Raw genomic sequence first — 27,500 nt, forward strand, 5'->3', positions numbered from 1 at the left:
CGATTACTTAATAAATGAAAAAATGCATTGTAAATAAACAACAGATAAAAAACATACATATACTGAGGGTACAACTGGACAGGAGACACACACAGAGGGTCCCTAATTCTTTGTCAGTTATCAACCAAAATGGTACTACTCAGTTTCCCATCATTAATGACAAGACTAAGAACTTCCCATATTAGTGATGCCTGTGAAAGTCACAGAAAATGTTGGGCCTCAAGCAAACAAAACAACACAGAGTGGACATATGCAAGTAAAAACAATGTAATTTGAGTTGATGTACAAAGACAAAATAAATAGGAAATGAACAAAATACAGCCTTAGGGCCAAAAAAGACAAGAGTGGTGGGTAACACTTAGCAGAAATCTTAAAGGATATGGAAATAGCAAGACAGAAATTTTTTGCTACCGAATGGCTGGATGGCCAGTGTGAAAAAGGAAGAGAATGAAGGAAAGCCGGTCATGGGTCACTTGTCAGCAGCAAGTAGAGGAGAAAGGGAGAGAGAGTGACAGGGAGAAATTAAGGGAAGTATACATCTTTTATCTGTCATTGCTTATTTACAATGCATTTTTTCATTTATTAAGTAACAGTATGCACACACACCCAACCTTTTTAAAAGTAAGTTTATATATATATTCTGTATGACTCTACCCTTGCCTTCACTCTTTCTCTCATTCCCTCTTACTTCTATTTCCAACCTGTCCACTTTCCCTTTTTTCTCTCTCTCGCCCTCTCACTTGTATTTGTAGCCTTTCCCTTTCCCGTGGCCAGCTTTCCTTAATGCTCTCCCCTTTTTACACTGGCCACCCAGCCATTTAATCGCAAAAAATGTCTGTCTTATTTCCATATCCTTTGGGATTTCTTCTAAGCATTATTCACCATTCTTGTCTTTTTGGCCCTAATGCCATATTTTTCTTATTTCCTATTTATTTTGTCTTTGTCCATCGTCTTAAATTACCTTGTTTTTAATTTTCGTATGTCCACTCGGCATCATTTTGTTTACTTGAAACCTGACATTCTCTGCAACTTTCACAGGCACCTCCAATATGGGAAGTTCTCATTAAGAGTGTGAAACTGAGTATTACCTTCTTGGTTGATAACTGAAGGAGGATTAGGGACACTGTGTGTGTCTCCCATCCAGTTGTACCCTCAGTATACATATATGTTTTTTATCTGTCATTTATTTACAAAGCATTTTTTCATATATATATATAGCGGGCTGGATGAAAGATGTGATATCAGGTTGATATGATGAAGCCCACTACCAAATGTAGCATGTAGATGTAATGCTTCAAGGTTCTCATGTCGGAGTACCAATAAACATCGAAGAATCAACACCAAGAAGGAAGAAATATTATTTACATATGTTTATTCATTTGCCCGACAGGTAGTTAAAGAGACAGTAGCAATTCTAGTGATAGTGACAGTAAGGTTGGCTTGCTGGTTAGTAGTTCATAGTGTAGAAAAAGGTTGTCTGTCAGTAGAGAGTGAAAGAGTAAGGAATGCATAGTGCTGACTAGAAAGGATAGAAGTGGCATCATCTTTCTTGCGACCGAGAAAAGTGCTGCTCTTGGTCATGGCTGACGCAAAAGAGTATGTTGCTTCTTGGTCTGACTGACACAAAAGAGCAGCACTTTCCTCGGCCACAAGAAAGATGATGCCACCTCTATCCTTTCTTCCTTTCTAGTCAACACCGTGCATTCCTTACTCTTTCACTCTCTACTGACAGACAATTTTTCCGACACTTCAACTGGTGCAGCCTCTTGGCTTCCCAGACCCCAGTCAAACCGTTCAACCCATGCTAGCATGGAAAACGGACATTAAACGATGATGATGATGATTTTGGTCTCCTGGTAGACATCAAGCACAGAAAACTTGTTAATAGCACCACTCAGCTCACTGTGCTCAGGATATCCGTTCATATGGCCACAATCAGCCCAACCATTTTGCAAACAACGGCAACCCATCACAGTGCTATCCCTAAAGAATACCTGAACGTCACTCGACCAGTATTCAATAGTCAGCCTACAAAACATGAAGTCACCCACCACATCAAGATCCGTGGTCCACCTGTTGCTGCACAACCCCGAAGGTTACCAGCAGATCGTCTCAAGGCTGTCAAGTGAGAATTCAAGCACATGCTCAACCTCTGAATCATCTGCCCATTCAGCAGCAACTGGTTCTCACCAATATACTGCATTCCTAAGAAGTCATCAACTGATTGGCGAGTTTGCGGTGATTATCGATCGCTAAATAACTACACTGCACCTGATGCATATCCAGTCCCACTTCTACAGGACTTTTCTAAACTAACACTTCCTTTTACTGAGCTGAGATTTGAAACCAAATCTAAGGATTCTCGCTCATCTGATCCACCACTGGCCAAACAAGTGTGAAAGAAATTTCTTTGTCCTGTCAAAAAGTGATGAGTGGTTTTCCCTTCAACCTACGACCTGAGCCATGTAATTTAAGGTTCAAGAGGACAGGAGGTGACCTACGTAGGTAGGAATTACTCCTGTAGTATATCTGTCCTTCTAGGTGTCATGACCATTATAAATACAGTCAGACATATGACAGGAGCAGAGAGCCATCACCAGGCAAACTGTCAAGAGACAGCCTTGTGCCAGTTAAGCTGCCAACAGAGAACCACATATTCAGCATGAACGACCCAATACAGTAGCATATGCAGAACATAAACAGGTACCACTGAATGATCAAAGCACACACAGACACAAAACATGCCAGTTCTACCTCATCATATCGACACAGTATTTCCCGTTTATTTTCTTCTTCACCAACTCGAAGTAAGTTGGTAATGTCACGTAGTGAAATTTTTGCTGTATACAACAAGTAAATGCAAGTGTTGTTTAAATAAATTATTTAAACCACAATTTGATGCTTTCCCATTGTTTTACTTTGATGTCATCCACATACCTATCTCATCTGCTACCTGAACATCTTTTGCTACACCTTTCCAACTACATATATATCAAGAAGAAAAAGAGGCAGTCACAATTTTGGATAATTCTTTATCATATAATTCTTTATTATTAGCACTTTTGTTTTTTTAAACAATCTCTTCAAGATAAGAATTAAAATGAAAATGATAATGATAAAAACAGAGCATTTCCTCGTTCTGTTATGTGACACTTTTTGTTTTGCGTTTTGCTGATTGTTTTATGGATGTTTATTGCTTTGTTTTGATGACGAGAAAATTTTGTTGTTTCTTTTTTTTTTTTTTTTTGAAGAAAGGGAGGAAAAGATAGCTAGATGGAAGGAGAGGTTTCTTTTTCATGACATTCTTTGTTTTGAAGATGAGAGGAAGAAAAAAATCACGTTATTAACATTGGAACTACATCCAGAAATAACAGTAACAGTGTAATATAAATGTTTCCTCTTCATCTATCATCATAACTATTAATAAAAAATAAAATGACCATGAAGATGCTCTCTTGATGGAGACCAAAACCATGTAGCACACACTGATATCATCTTACATGGCACGTGAATATTGTTAGACAGCAATACAGTGTCATTGGAGCATTCAGTTGCATTATTTTTCCAGTCATATTAGCTGGGCACAGTATCTGTGTGAGATAACCATGTGGTGTTCATAGTTTGTTTCATTTGAAGGTGTGTTCATGGATATTGTCTCTGTTTCTCTTTCCAATCCTTTTGACAAAATGCACTTTCCCTGCTTCTCTTTTAAACATTTAATTTTGGAGAGAATTTTTTGATGAAGTGTAGCTCCATTGCTTTTCGGAACTTTGGGTCATCTTTTAAACATTTGTAAAAGGGGAAGATTTTGAATTTTCCTTCACTGCATATTTCTAGATGCTTGCTCAATGGAATCTTGTGTAGTTCATCTTTTCAGATGTGTTGTCTGTGGATTCTTGCATGTAGGCAAAGAGAACTGTTTGTTTCACCAGTATAATTCTCCTTGTAGCTGGGGCAAGTAGTGCAGTATATGAGATTCTGTGTTTTGCAGATCGTGTCTGCATTTACTTTAAATGAGAATCTGCTCTTGAATTTTTTGTGGGAACCACTTTCTAAATAATTGAAGATGTTGCTGTTGTTGCATGTTGTACAACTGCTATCTCCACATTCTTTTATGGAGAATTTTGATTCATTCTCTGGTGTGAATTTTGTCCTCATGAGGTGTTTTTTTAGATTTTTTGGCTGGCATCTACTGTTTCATAAGAGGTTTTCATCAATCAGATTTTTCATTTTGGAGTTTTGGAGAAGTATTGATAGGTTTGATTTTATGGGGTGAAAAATGTTGGTTACCCCAGGATTGCGCGTATCGATAAATGAGATTGTGCATTCATTAGTTTTTTCGTTTGATGTCTTTAGTTGTGTGATGTTTAGTTTCATCACCTTTTTAATTCCATTGTTATTTATTCTAAAGGCTATTTCTGTTTTGTTAGAAAGCCTTTGAGTTCATCACATCAGATTTGACCTATTTTGGGGTCAATCACTATAGTACAGATACGTCTTGGGATGTTTCTTTTGATAAGTGAGGGATGGCAAAAGTAGATATTCAAATATTGGTGCATCTGTTTTTTTTTTTTGTAAAATATGTCTGCTGTGACTGGATATCCACGAATGGTAATTCATTGCAACTGGATTCTGTCATGAATTTGATAGATGAGTGAAGTGTGTTAAGTATGTCATTAAATATTAGTAGGTCCTCATTTGATTTTTCCCAAAAGATGAAGCAGTCATTGAGGTAGCATTTCCACTTTTTAATGTTGTATTTCTTGCAATCATTATTAAAAGTTCTCTTTATCTCCTCATAAAGTTTTTCTTCCAAGTACCCCATGACTAGGTTAGCATATGAGAGTGCAAACCTCATCTCCATAGCCATGCCCTTTATCTGTCGATATGTTTTATTATTGAATCTAAAGGTGTTTTCTTCTAGTACTAGGCGTGTGGCCTTGGTAATGAAGTCAGATTTTAGGCATTTATCTATCTGTCCTCTATGTTTTTCTACCCAGTGTTTGACTGCTTCTAGGCCCAAAGTGTTAGGTATATTGGTATAAAGATTAGTGATGTCAAAGCTTGTAAGTATAGTACCTTCTGGGACAGTGGGTGGGATGCCCTCAAGGAAACCTATGTCATCCTGTATATAGCTGGGAATTAATGAACATAAAGGTTTGAGGAGTATATCCACAAGATGACTCAGTTATTGTGTTGGGGCTTGAGGTCCAGCAACTATTGGTCTCAATTTGAGGTCAGTAATTCTTAGTATTTTTATGTATTGGTCCCTCTGTTCATTTATGGCTCTCTGTATTTCTGAGCTTTTGTGGAGCTTGGGCAATCTGTAGAAATTGCTCTCTTTGGTTACAGAGTTCTATAAATAATCTTTCTCCTTGTTTGTGAAAGAATCTTGGTATTCATTAATTAGTGTTTTGATTTTATTTACTATTGCATTTTTTCCAGGTGTCTTGGTTCTTCCTTGTAGTAGGTTTGGTCTGTTAGAATTTCCAACATTTTATCTTTATAGTAGCCTTTGTCCATAATTACTATCGCTCCTCCCTTTTCAATTTCTTTTAGGGTGATTGAATTGTCTTCAGTGTTAGTAATGCTTCCTTTTCTTCACGAAGGTTCTGTTTACATTTATGAGTACTTATGGGAAATTTCAAAATAGTGTCTATATATATGTGTCTAAATTTTTGTCATTAACCTTGTAGGGGATGAACTGGGATTTATTTCTGACAATTGATTCATCACTTACATTCTTATTGTTGAAGAATTCTATAAGTTAGAGGTGACGGTTAAAATTCTCAATATAAGCTTTTAGTTGAATGATATAAGGGGTGGGTGTAAGGGAAAATATGAAACCTTTCAACAGGAGATTCTTGTTAAGGTTTCTATTTGACAAATTTATGATCTTAGGGTCTATATGTTCTGTGTGCTCATTAAAATTCTGTCACATTGGGTCTGGTGCACGATTGTAGTATTTTCTCCCTAAAAATGGAATTGTGTTATTGTGTTACCATTTTCTGTTTCTGTGGGTCTGGTTGCCTCATAGATGAGGGGATGGTTCATGTTCTTTGTACATTTTTCATCGTCTACAGGTTCTGTTTTCTTTCCATCTTTTATGTTTGTTAGGCCATTCAGGATGTTTGGGATTGTTGGATGTAAATCGTGGGTTTCTTGAATTTCCATGATGATTATTTATATTATGGTTTCTGTGTTGTCCATATTTTACTTGTCTTTCTTTCCATGTATTCATCCATCTAGGGCATTTGGTATTATGGGTTGATAGTTGTCTTCTTTATTCTATGCATTTGTTTATTGCAGTGTAATGTTTTGGTATTACAGAATATGGATTTCTAATCTGCACTTGGGATGAGCTGGAGGTCATCTCCACATATTTTCTTGGATAATTAGAGGATCAATACCTTGGTCTGGTTCCTCTGGGGTCGGTGTCTATGCTTGTTTTTGATTTTCTTGTATTTTTTGTTGTGGTTTTGTTTTCATAATGGATTTTTCTCCATGTTTTTTTTCCATAGTTAGTGACCCGCTCTTGTTTTTCCCACATTTTTATGGATTTTTCTTTTTCCCACTTAGTGTCTTCTTTCCATAGTTGTAGTAATTTTTCATGACTTTGATTGTCACTTCGTTTGGTGATTTCAGTAATGATGGCTGCATCAACTGTTTTGACTTTCTCTACATGTATTTTTCACAATTGGAGAAGTGATATTTCTGCTTCCAGTCAGCATAAAGCTAAGTTTGCATGTATCTCTATCTATTTTTTTGCCTACTCTTTGCTTTTCCTCCCTTTCTCAAAAAAAAAACAAAAAAGAAATTTTCTCTTCTTCTAAACCAGGGGTTCCCAACCTTATTTTGCTTGTGGACCCCCCTGAAAGCTATTTTATCATCTGTGGACCCCATATATGCACATGTAAATTTTTGAAATAAAATACTTGTTTGTAGGTTAGTAAAAACTAACAATGAAACAATTTCGTTATATTCATAACATGAATTCCAAATACAAATCTTGAAAATTTCAATAAACACAGGTACATATCTAGTAAACAAAATTTATATATGGGCCCACAAATTACAATTTTTAACTCATGGACCCCAGTTGGGAACCCCTGATCTAAACAAAGCAAAAAAAAAACATCCATAAAGGAACAAGCAAAAATGTCACATAACAGAACAAGGAAATGCTGTTTTTTTTTTTTTTTTGTTACCATTTCGATTCTAATTCTTATCTTGAAGAGTTCATTTAAACAAACGAAAGCACTAATAATAAAGAATTATCCAAAATTATGACTGCTTCCTTTTTTCTTGATATACAATATCAGTACACCACTTCCATACACACACATATATATATATATATATATATATATATATATATCAGAACTAGAGGAGAAGTTTCAGGTGTGGAAGCAAGGTCTAGAATTGAAGGGCCTTAGAGTCAACCTAGCTAAAACCAAAATCCTAATAAGTAGGAAGGTAGATAAAACACAAACCCCTTCAGGTAGATGGCCCTGCTCAGTATGTAGAAAAGGAGTAGGTAGTAACTCTATAAGATGTACCCGGTGCAAGCTATGGACACATAAGAGGTGCAGCAACATCAAAGGCAGGTTAACTAGCAAGTTAGTTTTTGTTTGTGGCAGATGTTCAGGTGCAATAAAGACTGTAAACAAACAGGAAACAACTTCTATCTCATTCCAGGGTGAAAAACTAGAGGTAGTCGATAGCTTCCGCTATCTGGGCGACCAAGTTAGTAGTGGGGGTGGGTGCGCTGAAAGTGTAGCTGCTAGAATAAGAATAGCCTGGGCAAAGTTTAGAGAGCTCTTACCCCTGCTGGCGACAAAGGGACTCTCACTCAGAGTAAAAGGCAGACTGTATGACGCATGCGTACGAACAACCATGCTACATGGCAGTGAAACATGGGCTGTAACTGCTGAGGACATACGTAAGCTCGCAAGGAATGAAGCCAGTATGCTCCGTTGGATGTGTAATGTCAATGTGAATACCCGTCAGAGTGTAAGTATCTTGAGAGAAAAGCTGAACATTAGAAGCATCAGTTCTGGCGTGCAAGAGAGACGATTGCGCTGGTATGGACATGTGGTGAGAATGGAGGAGGATAGCTGCGTGAAAAAGTGCCACACCCTAACAGTTGAGGGAACCCGTGGAAGAGGTAGGCCCAGGAAGACCTGGGCTGAGGTGGTGAGGCAAGACCTTCGTACATTGGGCCTCACCGAGGCGATGACTACTGACCGAGACCTTTGGAAATGTGCTGTGCGTGAGAAGATCCGGCAAGCCAAGTAAGATCGTTGCCAGTGCCCCTGGACTGGTTCTTGTGCGGGTGGCACATGAGATGCACCATTTTGAGCGTGGCCGTTGCCAGTACCGCCTGACTGGCTCCTGTAGGATGTTCGAGCGAGATCGTTGCCAGTGCCCCTGGACTGGCTTGTGCGGGTGGCACATAAAAGACACCATTTCGAGCGTGGCCGTTTTCGTGCGGGTGACACGTAAAAGCACCCACTACACTCTCTGAGTGGTTGGCGTTAGGAAGGGCATCCAGCTGTAGAAACTCTGCCAAATCAGACTGGAGCCTGGTGTTGCCATCCGGTTTCACCAGTCCTCAGTCAAATCGTCCAACCCATGCTAGCATGGAAAGCGGACGTTAAACGATGATGATGATGATGATGATGATATATAGACATATATGTATTGCTGACAATCCTACTATTGCTGGGTAATTTTCATAATAAAATGCCTTGGTAGACTTTCGGAATAGCACAACCACATAAGTTGGATGTTCTGTTTTGATGGGGATTTTCAAATTTTTTTCACCACACCCTTACAAATGATAGAGGAAAGCTTTACATGAAAAAAAATTTTGGGAAATTTATGAATCCCCCTCCCTACCTTCCAGACAGGTATTGTCCAAATTTTTTTACACTATACACTTTAAAATAATTTTTTAAACTCCAACCCCGACCACTCAACACTGATTTTTGGCAATATTTTTTTTTTTTTTTGCACTACACACTTAAAGACAATGGGAGATGCCTTGAAGGTTAAAAAAGAAAGATATTTTGGAAATCAGAGATCACCATTACAAACCCCACTTCCTTTATTTTCAAACAGAAAATGACATGATTTAAAAACAATAGTGAAATTTTAAAAAATTTTTCATTAATTCCACACACCATCAATTTTAAAATTTTGGCTTTTTACAAATTAAAAAAAAAAAAATTATAATTCCAAAATGCAAACAGTTCAATCTGCAATTTGTTTCTGTTTAAAATTTCAAAATAATTTTCAGATGAAAAGGTGTGATTTAGCTGTTGTTTCTAGCACATCCCATAAACACCTGGTACCTTCCTTGTTTCTTTGCCACTCTGACATATATTGATGTTTTTCAATACTGTTCTTCCCTTAAAAACATTGTATGGAATGATGATGTGGTGGTCTATTATTGCTGGGGTTTAAGTAACAAAATAAATTTGTAATTTAAATTTTTAATCTCACTGCACATCAAGCAAGTGTGTGTGTGTGTGTGTGTGTATAAGAAAAAAACATTCACTAATAGAAAAGTATACTATTAAAATAAACTATCTTTTTTTAAAAATTATTGTCACCTAAATGAAATTCCTTACATACATGCATGCATACATACACATACTGACAAACATATACTCAGTGAATGATACCCTTTTGTAGAGAGTGGGAGAGAGCATCATCCCATGTTGACGTTTAAGAATATTAACACATGACCATTTTTCTAGTTTGGGATTTTTCTCTACAAATTTCCAACAAATTCTTCCCTGTGTTAGTGCATCAAGAACTATACAAAAGAGATTGAAGCTAAAAGACAAATCTCTGGAAAATTGCTAGAGAATCCATTGTGGTTCTTGATCTTATTTACAGCAGCTCCTTGCATGGCTTGACTTGCTTTCATAATTTGTTCATCAAATCAGACCCAAACTTTCTCAGCAACATGCAAAAACCTATTTATAGTTAGAAAATCTATTTGAGAATTAAATGTCTTAACCACAATCATAATGCAAGCATAGTGACATTAAATTATATATCATTAACGTTTCATGAGTTGGCAGAATCATTAGCACACTAGACACAATGTTTAGCAGCATTTCAACTGTCTTTATGTTCTGAGTTCACATTCTGCTGAGGTCGGCTATGACTTTCATCCTTTCAGGGTAGATAAAATAAGTACCAGTTGAGCACTGTGGTTAATGTAATCAGCTTACCTACTTCCCCGAAATTGTTGGCCTTGTGCCAACACTTGAAACCAATATTTCATGAGTTTAGAGACTATATATTTACTGCAGGAGTTTTATAAGACTTTTCTAGAAAGAGCAGCTAATTCTATATTCTTCAGTTCACCAAACTTTGAGCAAATAGATAACAGACCATTTTAAAGGATAGTTACCAGAAGAATACATTCTATCCGAAGAGCTAGCTGGGATCGTGCCACCTCTACTCAGACATTCCAAAACTCTTGTCTCCCCTCCTTTCTGTATCCTAACTTTAAGCCTTGCACTAACTGCTATTCCTAATCCTTCCTTGCCAGAATGTGACTACACTGGAATTTCCTCCATGTACTTTCCTTTCTTGTAGGCGTTGACTTGCAATAGCTCAAGAGAATCACTAACGACACAATTACACTGGTCTGGGATGGCCTCCAAAGGCCATAGATACTGCCCCTTCCTACAAACCCAGAAAGAAAAAGAAAGATTTGTTCATTTCATATCACAAAATTCAGACTTGAAGCACCAAAAATGAACCCACATGGTTGATGAAATGGTTATTGAGTTTAGCATTGTTTTTCCCTAAAAATATATCCAGAATAAAGTCAATATTTAATTATAATGATTTGTTCTATAAGCTAAGAAACCAAACTGATAACATGTTTTTTTAAAACTTCAAAGTCCCTTTCATTAAAAGCTGCTTCATTTATAGTCTGGTCAACTAATTCTTCAGTAATTTCTTCAAATGATTTCAGATCTAGAAAAATAAAGATGACAGAAAATACACATAAAAATATATGTAAAATAAGACAAAAATATACATAAAAGAAATTACACATATTTATACATAAAAACATATAACATTAGTTTTGATTTTTTTACCATCTTGACAAATTTTCTATTTCAAAAGAGAGAGAAAGAGAGAGAGAGAGAGAGAGAGAGAGAGAGAGAGAGAGAGAGAGAGAGAGAGAGAGAGTGAGAGAGAGAGAGTGTGTGTATGTTGTTTTAGTTTTAGTTATTTGAAGTCATCCTGTAAAGAAGGAGCTGGTTTCTAACAAAGTTACAAAGCACCATTGTTGGAATGCCAATAACAAAAACATCACATATAGAACTTGAGAAAAGTCTTGCATATTCTTACTGTTCCACTCACAGATTGCATTTGTAATGTGAGAGTTAGCTGGTTGAGCTCTTTTTCTGAAAATTCTAGCTTTACCAGATTGTCACTTAGGCAATTACTAATAAAACCAAGTATACCAATTATCATTGATATAAATGTGAATTTATAATTTGGATATAGAAACTGAAGGTTTTGAAGCAGTTGTCCATAGTTATCCAGCTTCTTTTTGATTTTAGTGGTGGCAGCAACAATTTGTTTATGTTGTATTTGATCTCTTTTGTGGCAGATTTTGGCCAGTTCTCAATATTTTGAGAAAATCAATTAGCATCATGAGCATTGGAATAACAATTGCTAATCTAATCTGTGATAGCCATATTTTTGGCAAAGGGAAATATATTTTGCCAAAGCTGTTTTGTTGTAATATAGCTGAAGTCTGGGTGAGCTTCATCCCAGTATTTTTTTTAGCCACTTCATAGAGCTGACAGAAAGGGCATCTTGAGCTGTTTCATAACACTGAAGTAGATCTCTCTGAAATAAGAATTCTTACATCATCTTAACTAACTTACATTGGTATCACCACTAAGTAACAGGTATGTAAACACACCAACACCAGTTGTCAAGTAGAGACACATGACACACGCGCGCACACACACACACACACACACACACACACACACACACACACACACACACAGACCCACAGACACACACGCACATGACAGTCTTTTCTCAGTTTCCGTCAACCAAATCCATTCATAAGGTGTTGGTCGACCAAGACTATAGTAGAAGACACTTGCCAAAAATGTCATGCAGTGGGACTGAACCCAGAACCATGTGGTTGGGAAGCAAACTTCTTACCACACAGCCATGCTTGAGCATATTGTTTAGTTTTTTTTTGTATATGAACTTTAAAGAAACGAACATCTTACCTTTGATGGGTAACTGTCCAGCGAGTTCTGCAAGTGCTATATTAAAACAGTCTGAATGTTTTGCACCTGGGTAAAGTAGAAGTACGACAAAGCAAAAGAGTAAGAGTACAGTGGCAGAGATGTAGCATGTATTTTGAGAATGTAAAACATTTACACTTTAAGGAAGTCCAGGAAATGCAATTTAGCACATGAAGTTTTAAAATGAACAGACTGCCGTAACCCTTTAGCATTTAAACAGGCTATATCTGACCCAAATATTCTATCTTGCTCTATGTCGAAAATGGCCAGATTCAGCATCTCACACTTATTCTGCAATGCCATTCTATAAATAAACAATCACATCTTCAAAACCTTGAAGCAACAAGATAATGCATGATTAGCTCAAAATAATGTGAATAAATGAGTATTACATTTGACAGAAAAATTTAAGCTTGAAAGGGTTAATATATCAAGATATATAGCTGGATGGAGAATGAAAAGGGGTGAAGTAAACAGTCAGGTAGATAGATTGATTGACTGGCAGATAGACTTTACTCTTTTGTTACCATATATTTGTTGAAACACATTGCTTTTGTTTCAATTCATACTAAAAATGATGACAAATTTAGTAAAATAACTTTGTCATCATTAACCCTTTAGCATTCAGATTACTCTGCCAAATTTAATAATTATTTATTCACATTGTTTTGAATTTATCATGCATTATTTTGTAGCTTCAAGATTTCAATGATTGTATATTTTTTAGAATGATATTGTAGGATAGGTGTGAGAAGTGGCACCTGGTTGATTTGAACATAAAATAACTAGAATATTTGGGGTAGATATGGCTGGTTTAAATGCTAAAGGGTTCAGCTGGTGCTTGGAACATTAACATGAAATTCTGAAGTAAGTTTTTTTTAATTTGTATCAGTTTAAAAAAAAAGAGCGTATCATAGAACTAAGAGCAGTCTCATGTGGGTTGATAGTAAGAAGGGTTAAACATTCTGAGAAATACATATAAAGAAAAGGATTGCAGTAACAAAATTTAAGGGAAATAAAGAAAGAAAGAAAGAAAGAAAGAATGATAACACTATTACCTCAATTTTCATGCTTTTATTTCTGCTGTTTCACAGTATTCATTTCTCTAGTGTTTCTCTATATTTATACATTGCCTCAAGCAAAGATTTAAAGATTTAAACCTTTTTGTAACTGTACAAGACTTCAAACTTCTATTCACTAATACTTTAACAAAAGCTTACAACAATTAGTGATTAGCATTCCTTTATTCTGTCTGGCCTTTGTTACCAGAAGACCAACTGCTACACCCTTCAGTTGGCTTTCAAACTAGAAGCACATAAATAGCTGAATCATATTGACATGTTCACATACACATATACACACTTGTGTATATACCCATGCATGCATACAGGTACATACATACACACATGCAATTGATCAAGTATAGCTACAACATTTCCTGGTGGTAAACTGGCAGATTACATTACAGCATTAAACAGAGAGTCTTGCTGTTTTGAGTCTGGCTTTCTACACTCTAAGTTCAATTCCTACTGAAGTAAACTTTGTCTTTTATCATCCCAGAGTTGATAAAGTATCAGACAAGTACTGGAGTCAATCCTCTCTCCCTCTTTCTTTCTTTCTTTCTTTCTTTCTACCTCTCTCAGAATTAGCTACATTGCACTGTGAAAACGGTTAAGGAGAAAAACTCTTGGTATTCTATCTCTCCAGAGATGGAAAGGAGTTCAATGAGAATAAGGACCTCTTCTCATAGAAAAGCTAAAATGTTACAACTATCCCAGGGAAGATCAGTGTGTAAACACTGCACAGAATGGAAAGAAGTATGTTAAATCAATTATATTTATTTAACATAAGTTGATATAATGTATTAATTTGTATACAAGACTAACTTTTCCTTATGATAGGCACAGATAGTAGAAAGGATTATTATTATTATTATTATTATTATTATTATTATTATTATTATTATTATTATCATCATAATTATTATTACTACGTCAAGCTGACAGAATCATAAACACACTGGACAAAACACTTGGTGGCATGTCATTTCATCTTTACATTCTCAGTTCAAATCATTAAGTTTGACATTGTTTTCATTCTTTGGAGATAATAAAATAAAGTACCAGTAGAGCATTGGGGTCAAGGTAATCAACTAATCCCTCCCTACTAAAATTTTAGACCTGTGCCGTTGGCGCAATATTTGCAAGATAAAATAGCAAGATAAGATATCAAATGTCAAAATCTTAGAAAGATGTGATATCTCCAGTATCAAAAGCATGCTGTTGAGAATTCAGTGCCAATGGGTAGGACATGTTGCTCGGATGAAAGATAATTACATCTGAAAATTCTTTTGTGAGGTCAACAAGTAGAGGGATACAGTAGTAAAGGAAGGCCCATCCTTAGATATAAGGGTAAGTTGAAACAATCACTAAAATCTCTACAGTTTAGTTTGACATCTTGGGAAAGTTATTGCCTAGATCAATTTGTATGACATAAAATGTGTCATGATGCATCAAAACAATTTCAATTGAAGAAACAGAACATAAAAAGAATTATATCCTACAATCGACAGATACAGTTGCCCAATCCCAGGAAAAATCAAAACTATCAGTGTCCCCATTGTGACTTCATAGCAAAATCCATTCCTAGACTCAAATTACATTCATGCATCCATCACAAATAGATGCAGCTTCTTTTATTTTTAGAGTTCTTTTTTCTTTTTTCTTTTCTTTTTTTTTTTAAATCCTCTCCTCCAAACACTCATATGTCAAAAGTGACTGGAGTGACCATCATTACTGATGGCCTAGAATTGAATCTAGGCATCAACAAGAACAGTCTGAGTAGTCTCTTCCAGAGGACCCTCAGGTCGAAGATCATAGACAATTTCCAAAAGTCTTTGGCTTGGCAGTGCTACAGAGGAGCACTGCCCATTCAAGACAAGTTCTTCAGGCATGGAAGTATCAACAGTCCATGCATTAGAGAGTTGTGGGATTGGGTGGAGCATCTGCTGCCACGTGTAAGACGAATCCAGCTATCTGCTGAGTGTATAGTGAAGATCGATGCGCCACCTTCCCTTAACAAAGAAAGAAGGCATGGCTGTGGCAAAAGAGGTTGTGTGGCGGACCTGTCTGAAAGGTTTGACGACAAGCACATTCCTATCTGGCCAAGCCCTCATAAATTTCTTCAAATATCATTTGAAGAGGAAGGTGAGGGTAGAGAAGGAGGTGCTGCCTTCTAGTGTGTTATTCAAAACGTGGTTGACAGTGGCAAGACTGGTAAGACTGAATGGATCTACTCTCAATATGCTTTTCTAAACAGGAGGAAAGAAACTGGAAGAGGGCACTTTCTCATGCCTTGGAGATGGCAGAGTAATCCAGGATTTTTGTGTGGGGTTTACCCTGGGTTACCCTAAGTGGAATGCCCCACTATTGGGGATTCTATTTATTTATTTCTCTACTTTCTATTATATATCCTCTATTATATCCTTTAATGTGTTAGTTTCTCCCCTTGATTGATGTTAACCCCATATGTTTTTGCAGCTTTTGTAATTTTTTTTGTGCTGTAACTCATCATTCAATATTGTACTCCATGTCTTGGGCCCTTGTGGCCAATAAAAGAACTCATTATCATTACTATAATAATAATAATAATAATAATAATTATTATTATTAGTAGTAGTAGTAGTGGTGGTAGTAGTAGTAGTAGTAGCAGCAGCAGCAGCAGCAGTAGTAGTAGTAAAGCTGTAAGCTGGCTGGATCGTTAGCACACAGGACAAAATGCTTAGTGGTATTTCATCTGTCTTTACATCCTGAGTTCAAATTCTGCCAAAGTTGACTTTGCCTTTCTTCCTTTTGAGGTCATTAAAATAAGTATCAGTTGAATACTGGTGTCAATGTAATCACTTAGTCCCCTCCCTGAAAATTTCAAGCCTTTAGTCTATAGTAGAAAGGATTATTATTATTATTATTATTATTTATTTATTTATTTTTGAATGCATACTTTGAAATATAGCAAAACAGTGTACTATTAAACATGCTTATCATTCAAAACAAAATTCACAAGGCAATGCATAACATACAAACTAGAACAGCAAGAAGAGAGTGTAGCAAGTTGCTATCACCTCATTCTACTAAACTTACCATGTGGGTGACAGGGAGAGTGAGAGAAGGAGAATGTTTAAACAGTAGGTCACCTATTCTTTAAAACTAGGATAATATGAATTCCTTAAGTTATGTTCCACTGATGCTACCATGAGAAAATGACATTAAAGTACTCATGAAGAAGCAGAAAAGGAGGAACAGGAGGTGGAGAAGAAGTAAGAGGAGGAGGACGAAGATGATAATGATAAAAATACTCATAGCAGTTCATATATTCCCTAGTTCACAAGGGGTGAGATAAAACTGTGTTACGATGAAGGTTTGCAAATCAAGCCTTAGCAGAAGGATATATAATTTCATATAAATACAGTACGTTAAGGCTTATACATATAAATGTGTGTGTGCATGTGTGTGTGTGCATGTGTGTGTGTGCATGTGTGTGTATATGTGTGTGTGTGTGTGTGCGTGTGTATGTGTGTGTGTGTGTGTGTATTTGCTGCTTTCGTGGATTCTCATGACTATCTGTCACCAGGAGTGTGTGATTACACAACCATGGATGCCACCCCTATGGATGTATTGCAATTGCTCTCTTGTTAGGGCTTTCTGATCTTGACCATTTACCTAGGATTCCTCCATTCAGCATTAATGTGAGAACAACTGTTGGCCCATCTGAGCTCTTCTTCCTCTTCACAATCCACCCTGCTGCAATCCCACGACTTTGCCATATCCCTGGTAGAGTGGTTGAACAGGTGCTATGCCTTGCCAAAGGGCAGCCTGTAACTATGCAGGTCATGGTCACTATTCTGTGAGATATTTTCAAAATATCTGCATACCCAAATCAAAATACATGCATGCCCAATATATATATATATATATATATATATATATATATATATATCAATTCATTTTGCAAGATTCCTGATGTGAAATCGTGTGTTGAAACAGATATTGTTGTATTTCGAGTTGATCATTTTACTTTTGCCAAATAAACACACGCACTATATACTTTTTATTCAATTGTTTATTACTGTTCTTATTTTACATTATTTACATTTGATGGATATTTGTCCTCATCTTGTTTGTTGTTAACACAACATTTCAGCTGATATTCCCTCTAGCCTTCATCAGGTGTCTTGGGGAAATTTCGAACCTGGGTTCTCATTCCTAAGTTATTTTTCGATGTTGTTATTCATCATCATCATCGTTTAACGTCCGCTTTCCATGCTAGCATGGGTTGGACGATTTGACTGAGGACTGGTGAAACCGGATGGCAACACCAGGCTCCAGTCTGATTTGGCAGAGTTTCTACAGCTGGATGCCCTTCCTAACGCCAACCACTCAGAGAGTGTAGTGGGTGCTTTTACGTGTCACCCGCACGAAAACGGCCACGCTCGAAATGGTGTCTTTTATGTGCCACCCGCACAAGCCAGTCCAGGGGCACTGGCAACGATCTCGCTCGAAAATCCTACAGGAGCCAGTCAGGCGGTACTGGCAACGGCCACGCTCAAAATGGTGCATCTCATGTGCCACCCGCACAAGAACCAGTCCAGGGGCACTGGCAACGATCTTACTTGGCTTGCCGGGTCTTCTCACGCACAGCCCATTTCCAAAGGTCTCGGTCCGTAGTCATCGCCTCGGTGAGGCCCAATGTACGAAGGTCTTGCCTCACCACCTCAGCCCAGGTCTTCCTGGGCCTACCTCTTCCACGGGTTCCCTCAACTGTTAGGGTGTGGCACTTTTTCACGCAGCTATCCTCCTCCATTCTCACCACATGTCCATACCAGCGCAATCGTCTCTCTTGCACGCCACAACTGATGCTTCTAATGTTCAGCTTTTCTCTCAAGATACTTACACTCTGACGGGTATTCACATTGACATTACACATCCAACGGAGCATACTGGCTTCATTCCTTGCGAGCTTACGTATGTCCTCAGCAGTTACAGCCCATGTTTCACTGCCATGTAGCATGGTTGTTCGTACGCATGCGTCATACAGTCTGCCTTTTACTCTGAGTGAGAGTCCCTTTGTCGCCAGCAGGGGTAAGAGCTCTCTAAACTTTGCCCAGGCTATTCTTATTCTAGCAGCTACACTTTCAGCGCACCCACCCCCACTACTAACTTGGTCGCCCAGATAGCGGAAGCTATCGACTACCTCTAGTTTTTCACCCTGGAATGAGATAGAAGTTGTTTCCTGTTTGTTTGCAGTCTTTATTGCACCTGAACATCTGCCACAAACAAAAACTAACTTGCTAGTTAACCTGCCTTTGATGTTGCTGCACCTCTTATGTGTCCATAGCTTGCACCGGGTACATCTTATAGAGTTACTACCTACTCCTTTTCTACATACTGAGCAGGGCCATCTACCTGAAGGGGTTTGTGTTTTATCTACCTTCCTACTTATTAGGATTTTGGTTTTAGCTAGGTTGACTCTAAGGCCCTTCAATTCTAGACCTTGCTTCCACACCTGAAACTTCTCCTCTAGTTCTGATAGTGACTCCGCAATTAGGGCAAGGTCATCAGCATAGAGGAGCTCCCAGGGGCAACCTGTCTTGAACTCCTCTGTGATTGCCTGGAGGACTATGGTAAATAATAGGGGGCTGAGGACGGAACCTTGGTGGACCCCTACCTCTACCCGGAATTCATTGCTGTACTCATTTCCAACCCTCACCTTACTGGCAGCATCTCTGTACATGGCTCGCACAGCTCTCACTAACCATTCTTCTATCCCAAGTTTCCTCATTGACCACCAGATAAGGGATCGGGGGACCCTGTCAAAGGCTTTCTCCATGTCAACGAAAGCCAGGTACAGAGGTTTATCCTTAGCTAGGTATTTCTCTTGCAACTGTCTCACTAGAAATAAGGCATCAGTAGTGCTTTTACCTGGCACGAACCCAAACTGCATCTCATCTAAATTGATTCGCTCCCTAATTAGTTGGGCTATGACCCTCTCTGTAACTTTCATAACCTGATCTAACAGCTTGATGCCTCTGTAATTATTTGTATCTAAAGCGTCCCCTTTACCTTTGTAGCAGTTGACTATGATGCTGCTACACCAGTCATAGGGTATGACTCCTTCGTGTATCACCTGGTTCGTAATACGGGTGACTAGGCTATAGCCAACACTGCCAGATATTTTGAGCATCTCTGCAGTGATTCCTGATGGGCCGGGGGCTTTCCCAGTCTTCATACTCTTAATTGCTTTATCTACCCTGGTACTATCAACTCGGATAGCTGGTCCCTCTATTGGGTCGACATAAGGCAGGCTCTCTTTCTCCCATTCATTCTCTTTATTAAGCAATCTATCGTAGTGGCATCTCCAGACCTCTTTCTTTGCATCCTCATTTAATGCAAGCGTACCATCATCCATGCGAACACATTTCTCTCCTACAACATCACTATTCTCTCTCCTACACTGTCTTGCAACACGAAATACCTCGAGTCTTTGGTCCTCACGGCGCAGAACATTGGCAAATCTTTCCTTATCTGCTTCCCCTCTGGCTAAATAAACCTGTCGCCTAGCCTCCCTTCTAGCACATTGGTACAATTCCCTGCTACCACCGTTCTTCCAGTCCTTCCAAGCTTGTTTCTTTTGTCTAATAGCCCTGTCTACCTCCTTGTTCCACCACCACGTTACTCTGGGTTGGGAGGGGACCTTACACCACCCACAAATCTGGTCGGTGGCTTTCAACAGGTTGTCCCGCATTATTATTATTATTATTATTATTCAGGTCACTGCCTGGAATCAAACTCGGAATCTTGGAGTTAGTAGCCCGTGCTCTTAACCACTATGCTATATGCCTGTGGGCAGCTGATGAAGGCTGGAGGGTATATCAGCCAAAACATTGTGTTAACAACAAACAAGATGAGGACAAATGTCCGTCAAATGTAAATAATGTACATATAATTCCTCATCTCTTAAATATAGAACTGTATGTTCTTATTTTGTTATTTTAACTCATGCCTGGAAATCTTTCATCACACATCTATGACCTCTTCAATGACACTTTTTGTTTTCGTGTGTGTTCTTGCTCCACTTACTCCATTTTTTTCTTGTAAGATGTGTATCCTTATGTGTGCATGTGTGTGTATCCTTGTTTGTTTGTTTGTGTGTGTGTGTGTGTGTGTGTGTGTGTGTGTGTGTGTGTGTGTGCGTGTGTGTGTGTGTGTGTGTGTGTGTGTGTGTGTGTGTGTGTGTGTGTGTGTGTGCGTGTGTCTAGTTTGGGTATCTCGAGAGGAGAATATTCGGATCTTTTTTAAAACGGGGGCCACATTTTTCATTAATGTTTTACGTAGTGTTTTTGGTACGGAAAGACTTTCAAACTTCGTATACTTATCTATTTTGTGTTATAGAACACAAAAATATTTTTGTATTCAAATTTATTTCATGTAAAAAATTGTCTTATTTCGATAATTTCAACCAATCACTGACAAGTATTCAGTTGTTTACATTTACTCCTTTGGCTCATTAAGCGATGTAAAGCGTATTTAATCTCCATACCTTCGTTTTATTTGCTTTTTTCATTTTAAATTTGCTTTAACCCTAACCCTAACCCTAGCCCTAGGGTTAGGGTTAGGGTTAATTGTTTCAGAATCGTTTGTTTATGTAGTCGGCACTTAATGTATATCGGCTGAATGGACGTCAATGATTGGTTGAAATTACAGAAATACGACAACTTTAACATGGAATAATTTATGGATTTCTTTTTTTTTTAAGAAGACTAAGAGAAAAAGATGTTTTATATGACACATTCTACCAGTGTTCCAAGTTTCAAAGTGTTTCGTTAATGAAAAATGTGGCCCCCGTTTTAAAAAAGATCCGAATATTCTACTTCAAAATAACTAAAGAGATATTTTCTTTGTAATCATGTAGAAGTAGTGGAGTTGACAACCAATTTAAGACTTCTTACAGAAGGTCATTCTAATGAAAGAGAGTTTGCTAATCACCTTCTTGATGTTGGAAATGGTAACATTTCTGTTGAAAAAAGCCTAGGTGAATTCTGAATCAAACTACCCAATGACCCTTGCCTTGAAAGTGGTATGCTTTCAGATCCATTGTTACTCCAACAAATGAAGCAGCACAATTTGTGAATGATTTTCTGTTGACCAGGATCCCTGGTGAGCTAAAAATATACAGAAGCTCAGATACAATCGATAATGAAACTCTGTACCCAATCGAGTTCATCAACAAACTTATACCATCAGGGGTTTCCACCATATATTCTCAAACTTAAGAAAAAAAATGATGCTTCTGAGAAATTTAGATGCTAATAATGGACATTGCAATCGCAACACTACATCATTATCAGTTTACATGATCATGTTATTGAGGCTGAGGTTGCTTCTGGCCCTTATGCAGGATCAACACTGCTAATCCCCAAAATACCACATGTATCTCAAGAAATGGAATTTCCATTTCCATTTACATGCAAACAATTTCCTGTCAAACCAGCTTTTGCCTTGACGTGCAACAAGGCACAGGGGCAGACTTTTGGACAAATTGGAATATATCTTCTGAAACAATTCTTCTCACATGGTCAGCTGTATGTTGCATTATCTAGAGTTCAAAAGAAAGGTAATGTAAAAATATTGGCTGAGAGAAATGGAAACAGTATGATTAATAACAATTGTGTCTACAAGGAGATACTTCTTTAAAGTAAAATATACTTTTTAGCAGTGGAGGCGCAATGACCCAGTGGTTAGGGCAGCGGACTCGCGGTCATAGGATCGTGGTTTCGATTCCCAGACCAGGTGTTGTGAGTGTTTATTGAGCAAAAACACCTAAAGCTCCACGAGGCTCCGGCAGGGGATGATGGCGAACCCTGCTGTACTCTTTCACCACAACTTTCTCTCACTCTTACTTCCTGTTTCTGTTGTGCCTGTATTTCAAAGGGTCAGCCTTGTCACACTGTGTCACGCTGAATATCCCCGAGAACTACGTTAAGGGTACACGTGTCTGTGGAGTGTTCAGCCACGTGCACGTTAATTTCACGAGCAGGCTGTTCCATTGATCGGATCAACAGGAACCCTCAACATCGTAAGCGACAGAGTGCCAACACACACACACACACACACGCTTTTTAGTAAGTTTCAGTAAATAGAATTAACACATAAATTATATGTAAAGTAGCATATATTTGTGTGGAATTAAATTGTTTTGGCATATTTCAATACATGCCAAATAAATGATATTGTTATATTAGATCATTTTAAATTTGGGTATATTTGAAAAAGTAAGGAAACATCATTCCCATGTGTTCTCATAGCACCAGACTTTTGTGTGAGTGTGTGTGTATCCCTCCATCCATCCATCCATCCATCTATCTATGCAAACCTATGTAAGTTCAACCAATTATTAATGATAAATATATATAACAAATTGACTCTTTAAAAAAGAGACATTATGACTGATAAAATAACGAAAGCAATATTTACTAAGCAAGCAAGCACTGTTATACAAAGAAACAAGAGCATTCAGAGAGTGCAAACCTCTGCCAAGGCAACACCAACGTCCTCTCAATGATTAGCCAGAGATGATTTTTAAAATGAGAATATCGGAAATAAACTCGACTGCTCTCACAAAAAAGAATACTAAAAATGAACCTGACTGCTCTCAAAAATTAAGTAAAAAAACAAGAAAAATAATCCAGAATATTTGTCTAGTAACAGATTGATCCCAAAATCTAATCTGTTTATGCCAGTCACAAGGCCATCCGAATCCATCCAGCAGTTCTTGAGATATCTTGTCCACAAACAAACAAACATGACTGAAAACAATACCTCCACCTTCACTAAGGCATAGGTAATAATTAGAGGTAAAATATCATAAAAATTATTAGAATTGGGAATCAATTGTGGAAATAGTATCTAGTGGCTAGTAGAAAACCGCCTGAAGGGTGGTCTTTCTGTTTGTATCAATAATGAATGTTTAACTGAGGGTTGTTTTTCCATTTTGACCAGTGAGAAGGTTGATTGAGTTATGTGGATATTTCTGAGTGTATTTGTGGGGAGGGGGGATGTGAAGGAAAGAAAGGAAGGAATGGTAGTTATATGGGGATGGAAGTGTGTGTGATTTATTTTGCTATTCAGTCTGCAGATGTCAAGGATGGGTAGTACATTCCTTTGCTTGCTCTCATTTAAGGCATGACTAAATTCAATGACAATGTGAAGCAAACAGGTCAACAAGTACAGCCACTACAGCCATAAGCTGTTGGAGTTCCATGCCTGAATTGATAAATGATACTTTCTTAGGGTGATCATTTAATTATTTCTGGTGGTACATTGGTATAGTGTTGTGTCGAGGGGGAGGGGTGATATTGCCTTAATAGCTAACACATTCACTGGTTCAATTTCCACTCATTTGCTATTCTTTATTTTTTGTGTCTTCCAAAATTTTCATTGCTTTTGCTGCCTGGTCAATGAATGTCAACTCTGGGATTTTTTCACTTTCATTGGCAGATCAAGAAATTAATCTTTTGCAACTAAACACTTTCAAACTTTGGACCCTGGTAGAATGTTTCATATAAAAGATCTTTTACTCTTAGTGTTGTTGAGAAAAGTTTCTATTTTTGAAGTTGTTTTGTGTTAAAGTTGTCGTGTTTTGGTAATTTCAACCAATCAATGACATGCATTCAGCAGAATAAAATTACTGCTGTTGTTTGTCAACAACAACTATCGGCAGTGTATATTTCATTTGTCACTATTATTTATGACATCATACATGCATTTGTACTGGTTTTAGCTTTAGGGTTTTAGGGTTAGGGTTTTAGGGTTAGGGTTAGGGTTTTAGGGTTAGGGAGTTAGGGTTAGGGTATTAGGGTTAGGGTTTTAGGGTTAGGGTTTTAGGGTTAGGGTCTTAGGGTCAGAGTTAGGGTTACGGAAAGAAGTGAAAAATGAAGAAATTGGAGGGGGGGGGGGGGCAAAAAATTTCAAAATTCTGATTTTTGGCAATTTTCTGCAATCTTTGTATCTGAAAAGCTTGGTTTTTGGCAAAAAAAAAAAAAATTTTCAAAAGCAATAATTTGCGAGAAAATGGAGGGGGAGGGGGAGGAAATTTTTCCAAAAATAGTAGCTGAAAAACAGAAAAAAACCCCTAAAAAGCAGTAGAAATGCACGAACAATTATGGTGGTGTCATGAAGTAAACATGCTTCAGATACACTTGTTTATTCATACGACGTAACGGAGATGAAATATGTCATAAATCACAATGACAAACGAAATATACACCGCCAATAGTTGTTGTTGACAAACAACAACAGTAATTTTATTCAGCTGAATACATGTCATTGATTGGTTGAAATTATCAAAATATTACAACTTTAACACAAAATAACTTCATAAATAGAAACTTTTCTCAACAACACTAAGAGTTAAAGATGTTTTATATGACACATTCTACCAGTGTCCGAAGTTTGAAAGTGTTTAGTTACAAAAGATTAATTTCTCGATCTGCCGATGAAAGTGAAAAGTTCCCAACTCTGTCCATTATAAGAGCTACATTTCTCTTGTCTGTTTGAAATCCTGTTGCATGCGTGTGTGCTTGTGTATGCACATATGTATGTATGCATGTATATGTGTGTATTTATGTATGTATGCAGATATGTATGTATTCTGCATATTCATGTTTGTGTGTGTATGCTTGCTTGTGTGTTTGTGTATGTATGTATGTGTGTGTGTATATGTACATACACAAACACATAAGCACACACACAGACAAACACATGAATATGCAGAATACATGCATACATACGTACATACATGGATCTAGTTTTTTTTATTTGCAAAATATACATTTTTTAAAAAGAAGTTAAAAAATCTGAAAATTGGCTATAATAATGTAATTGCTATCAAGGTATGATGTTGTGGAGAAAAAAATGGAAGAAAAAGTTACAGAGGTTTAAAAATTGGAAAAACTGTGTTTTTAGCCAATAGCGAGACAGAAATTTTCTGCGATTAGTGGAGCGGTGTCAACTTTAAGGTTGTATCCTGTGAAATTTATAGTTTAGCGTCTGACCTGTTCATTGTAGGTTTCTAAATAAACAGAACCTAAGAAGATCAACATGTATCATCTTACTGTTTCTTTTGTATCTTCATTGATTGTATGTTTTTCTTACTTTTTTTAAAATTTGTTATATTAATATATTTGTCTGTATGTGTTTACTTCATGCGTATTTCAGTATTATGTATACCTGTCATGTATTTGTGTGCATCGTTAATATATAAGTGTGTGTGTGTGTGTGTGTGTGTGTGTGTGAGTGAAAAGGGGGTGTCTGTCTTCAAAACTTCAAAGTTGAGTAACGTTTTCATGCCTGGATTTGTAAACTAAGAATTTGTCAACAAAGTCAACAAAGAATTTGTCTCAAGAAAAAGAATATCTGTATCTTATATGTTTTTCCATGCAGAATTCAATAATGATGTCACCCACAGTTTCTGTATTCCACGATATCCCTCTCAGTTACTGTTACTTGGGCTAAATTTCAGTTAAGCTGCTGAAATGTGAAGCTAACGGTTTAAAAAATACTCCTAATTTAAATGTTTATGAATAGTATTAACCTAATGAAATCATAAATCCAACTATCTGAGTCAATGAGTCCCTGAAACTTGGCAATACTGAGTCAATGAGTCACTGATGGTTTGTCAGTATTGTGCTTGAAGTGTAGGTGTGCAGTTGTGTACTAAGTTCACATATTCCATTCACCTTCATAAAGCCAAGAAACTGTATAAACATTGCAAACAACTTTTGCTGTATATGAAAAATATGTAAAATATTAAGACAATTGACGAAAAATATCTATAATAAAATTCTAATTGATAAATATAAGTTTTTATTAAAACAAAAACACAGGTGAAGTAAATCTGATGGTGTGAAGAATCAACACATGTGGGTGAAGTGAACCACAACAAAATGTGTGGTTGTCATGGTAACAAGCTGTTAATGTCTCGTTGACTGGCTAAAATTACCCTTATTTCCCATCTTTAATTCCAAATAACATCAGATTCTTTAAATTATGAGATAAAGTAATTGGTTGATCATAATCAAAATTTAGAGTTGCATTGATACACCAAAATTGAAAGCAATCTGAGCAAAAGTAAAGGGGGCTGATTTTGCAAATGAAACAAACTAAATCTACATACATACAAACATATGTGCATACACAAGCACACACACATGCTGGTGCACACATGTATGCAACAGGGTGTCAAATAGACAAAAGGAATGCAGCTCCTATAACGGACAGAGTCAACATCCACTGACAAGGTTACAAAAGCAACAAAAATTTTGGAAGATACAAAAGCAAATAAAATAATAATGAATGGAAACTGAACCAGTGAATGTGTTCATATTAAAGCAGTGTGACTCTCCCCAGACACAACAAAATTTGTTTCAACACCCGAATTCACATAAAGAATCTTACAAACCAGATACTAAAACAAAATGGTATAGTGTATAGCAACTTAAATATTGGTTGCATTGTTTATTTGTCTATTCTCCTTCCTTATTCTATAATATGCTAAGGATTGTTGATGTTAATCTGTTACAAAATGTTTTTACAGCTGATGGCTGTAGTGGATGTACTTGCTGACCTGTTTGTTGTACTATATTTATCCTACATTATATCAGTAGAGCTCTGTACAACAACAAAAACACTGGTTCACCAGTCAGCATCATCGAACTGTGGCAGGCAAAAATAAGTATTTTTATATAAATTCACTTGTTATTGTTAGTTGATATACTATTTAACGCTAAGTTAATAGCATAACGTTTAACATTTTAGTTTAAACCAAAACTGCAATAAGATTAGTGTTGCATTTTTTCAATAATATTGTTTAATATTTCTCTTTGATTTATTGGTTAAATAAGTATTTTTATATGTTCATGTATTGTTAGTTTATATTCTAGTAAAATACTAGTTAATAGTATAACGTTTAAATTGTATTTTAAACGAAAGATTCGTTAAGATAAGCTTTGCATTTATTTTCAATAATATTGTTAAATGTTTTTCTTTTATTTATTGGTGTAATAAATATTTTTATATAAATTCATTTAATATTTATGTTAGTTTATATTCTGATAAATGTAAAGTTAATAATGTC

General features: G+C 36.9%; 1 protein-coding gene across 6 annotated transcripts in view; it reads right to left on the reverse strand.

Annotated features, from left to right (window-relative positions):
* Positions 1 to 9,085: 9,085 nt before the first annotated feature.
* Positions 9,086 to 27,500, reverse strand: part of LOC106880321 (GDP-D-glucose phosphorylase 1) — a 68,675-nt gene continuing 50,260 nt past the window's right edge. For 5 of the 6 annotated variants that reach the window (XM_089359880.1, XM_089359882.1, XM_089359881.1 and 2 more), the window contains 2 exons: positions 12,294 to 12,359; positions 9,086 to 11,004 (listed from right to left, as the gene is read on the reverse strand). In XM_089359880.1, the coding sequence (XP_089216006.1) occupies positions 10,886 to 11,004; positions 12,294 to 12,359 (185 nt within the window). In that variant the 3' untranslated portion in view covers positions 9,086 to 10,885. Of the gene's footprint in view, positions 11,005 to 12,293; positions 12,360 to 21,811; positions 21,963 to 27,500 lie in introns of those variants that run through there. The other variant, XM_089359886.1, reaches the window with a different exon arrangement.

Source organism: Octopus bimaculoides, chromosome 11 (genome assembly GCF_046866305.1).
Source record: "Octopus bimaculoides isolate indiv1 chromosome 11, ASM4686630v1, whole genome shotgun sequence".
In the NCBI taxonomy this organism is placed as follows: Eukaryota; Metazoa; Mollusca; class Cephalopoda; order Octopoda; family Octopodidae; genus Octopus; species Octopus bimaculoides.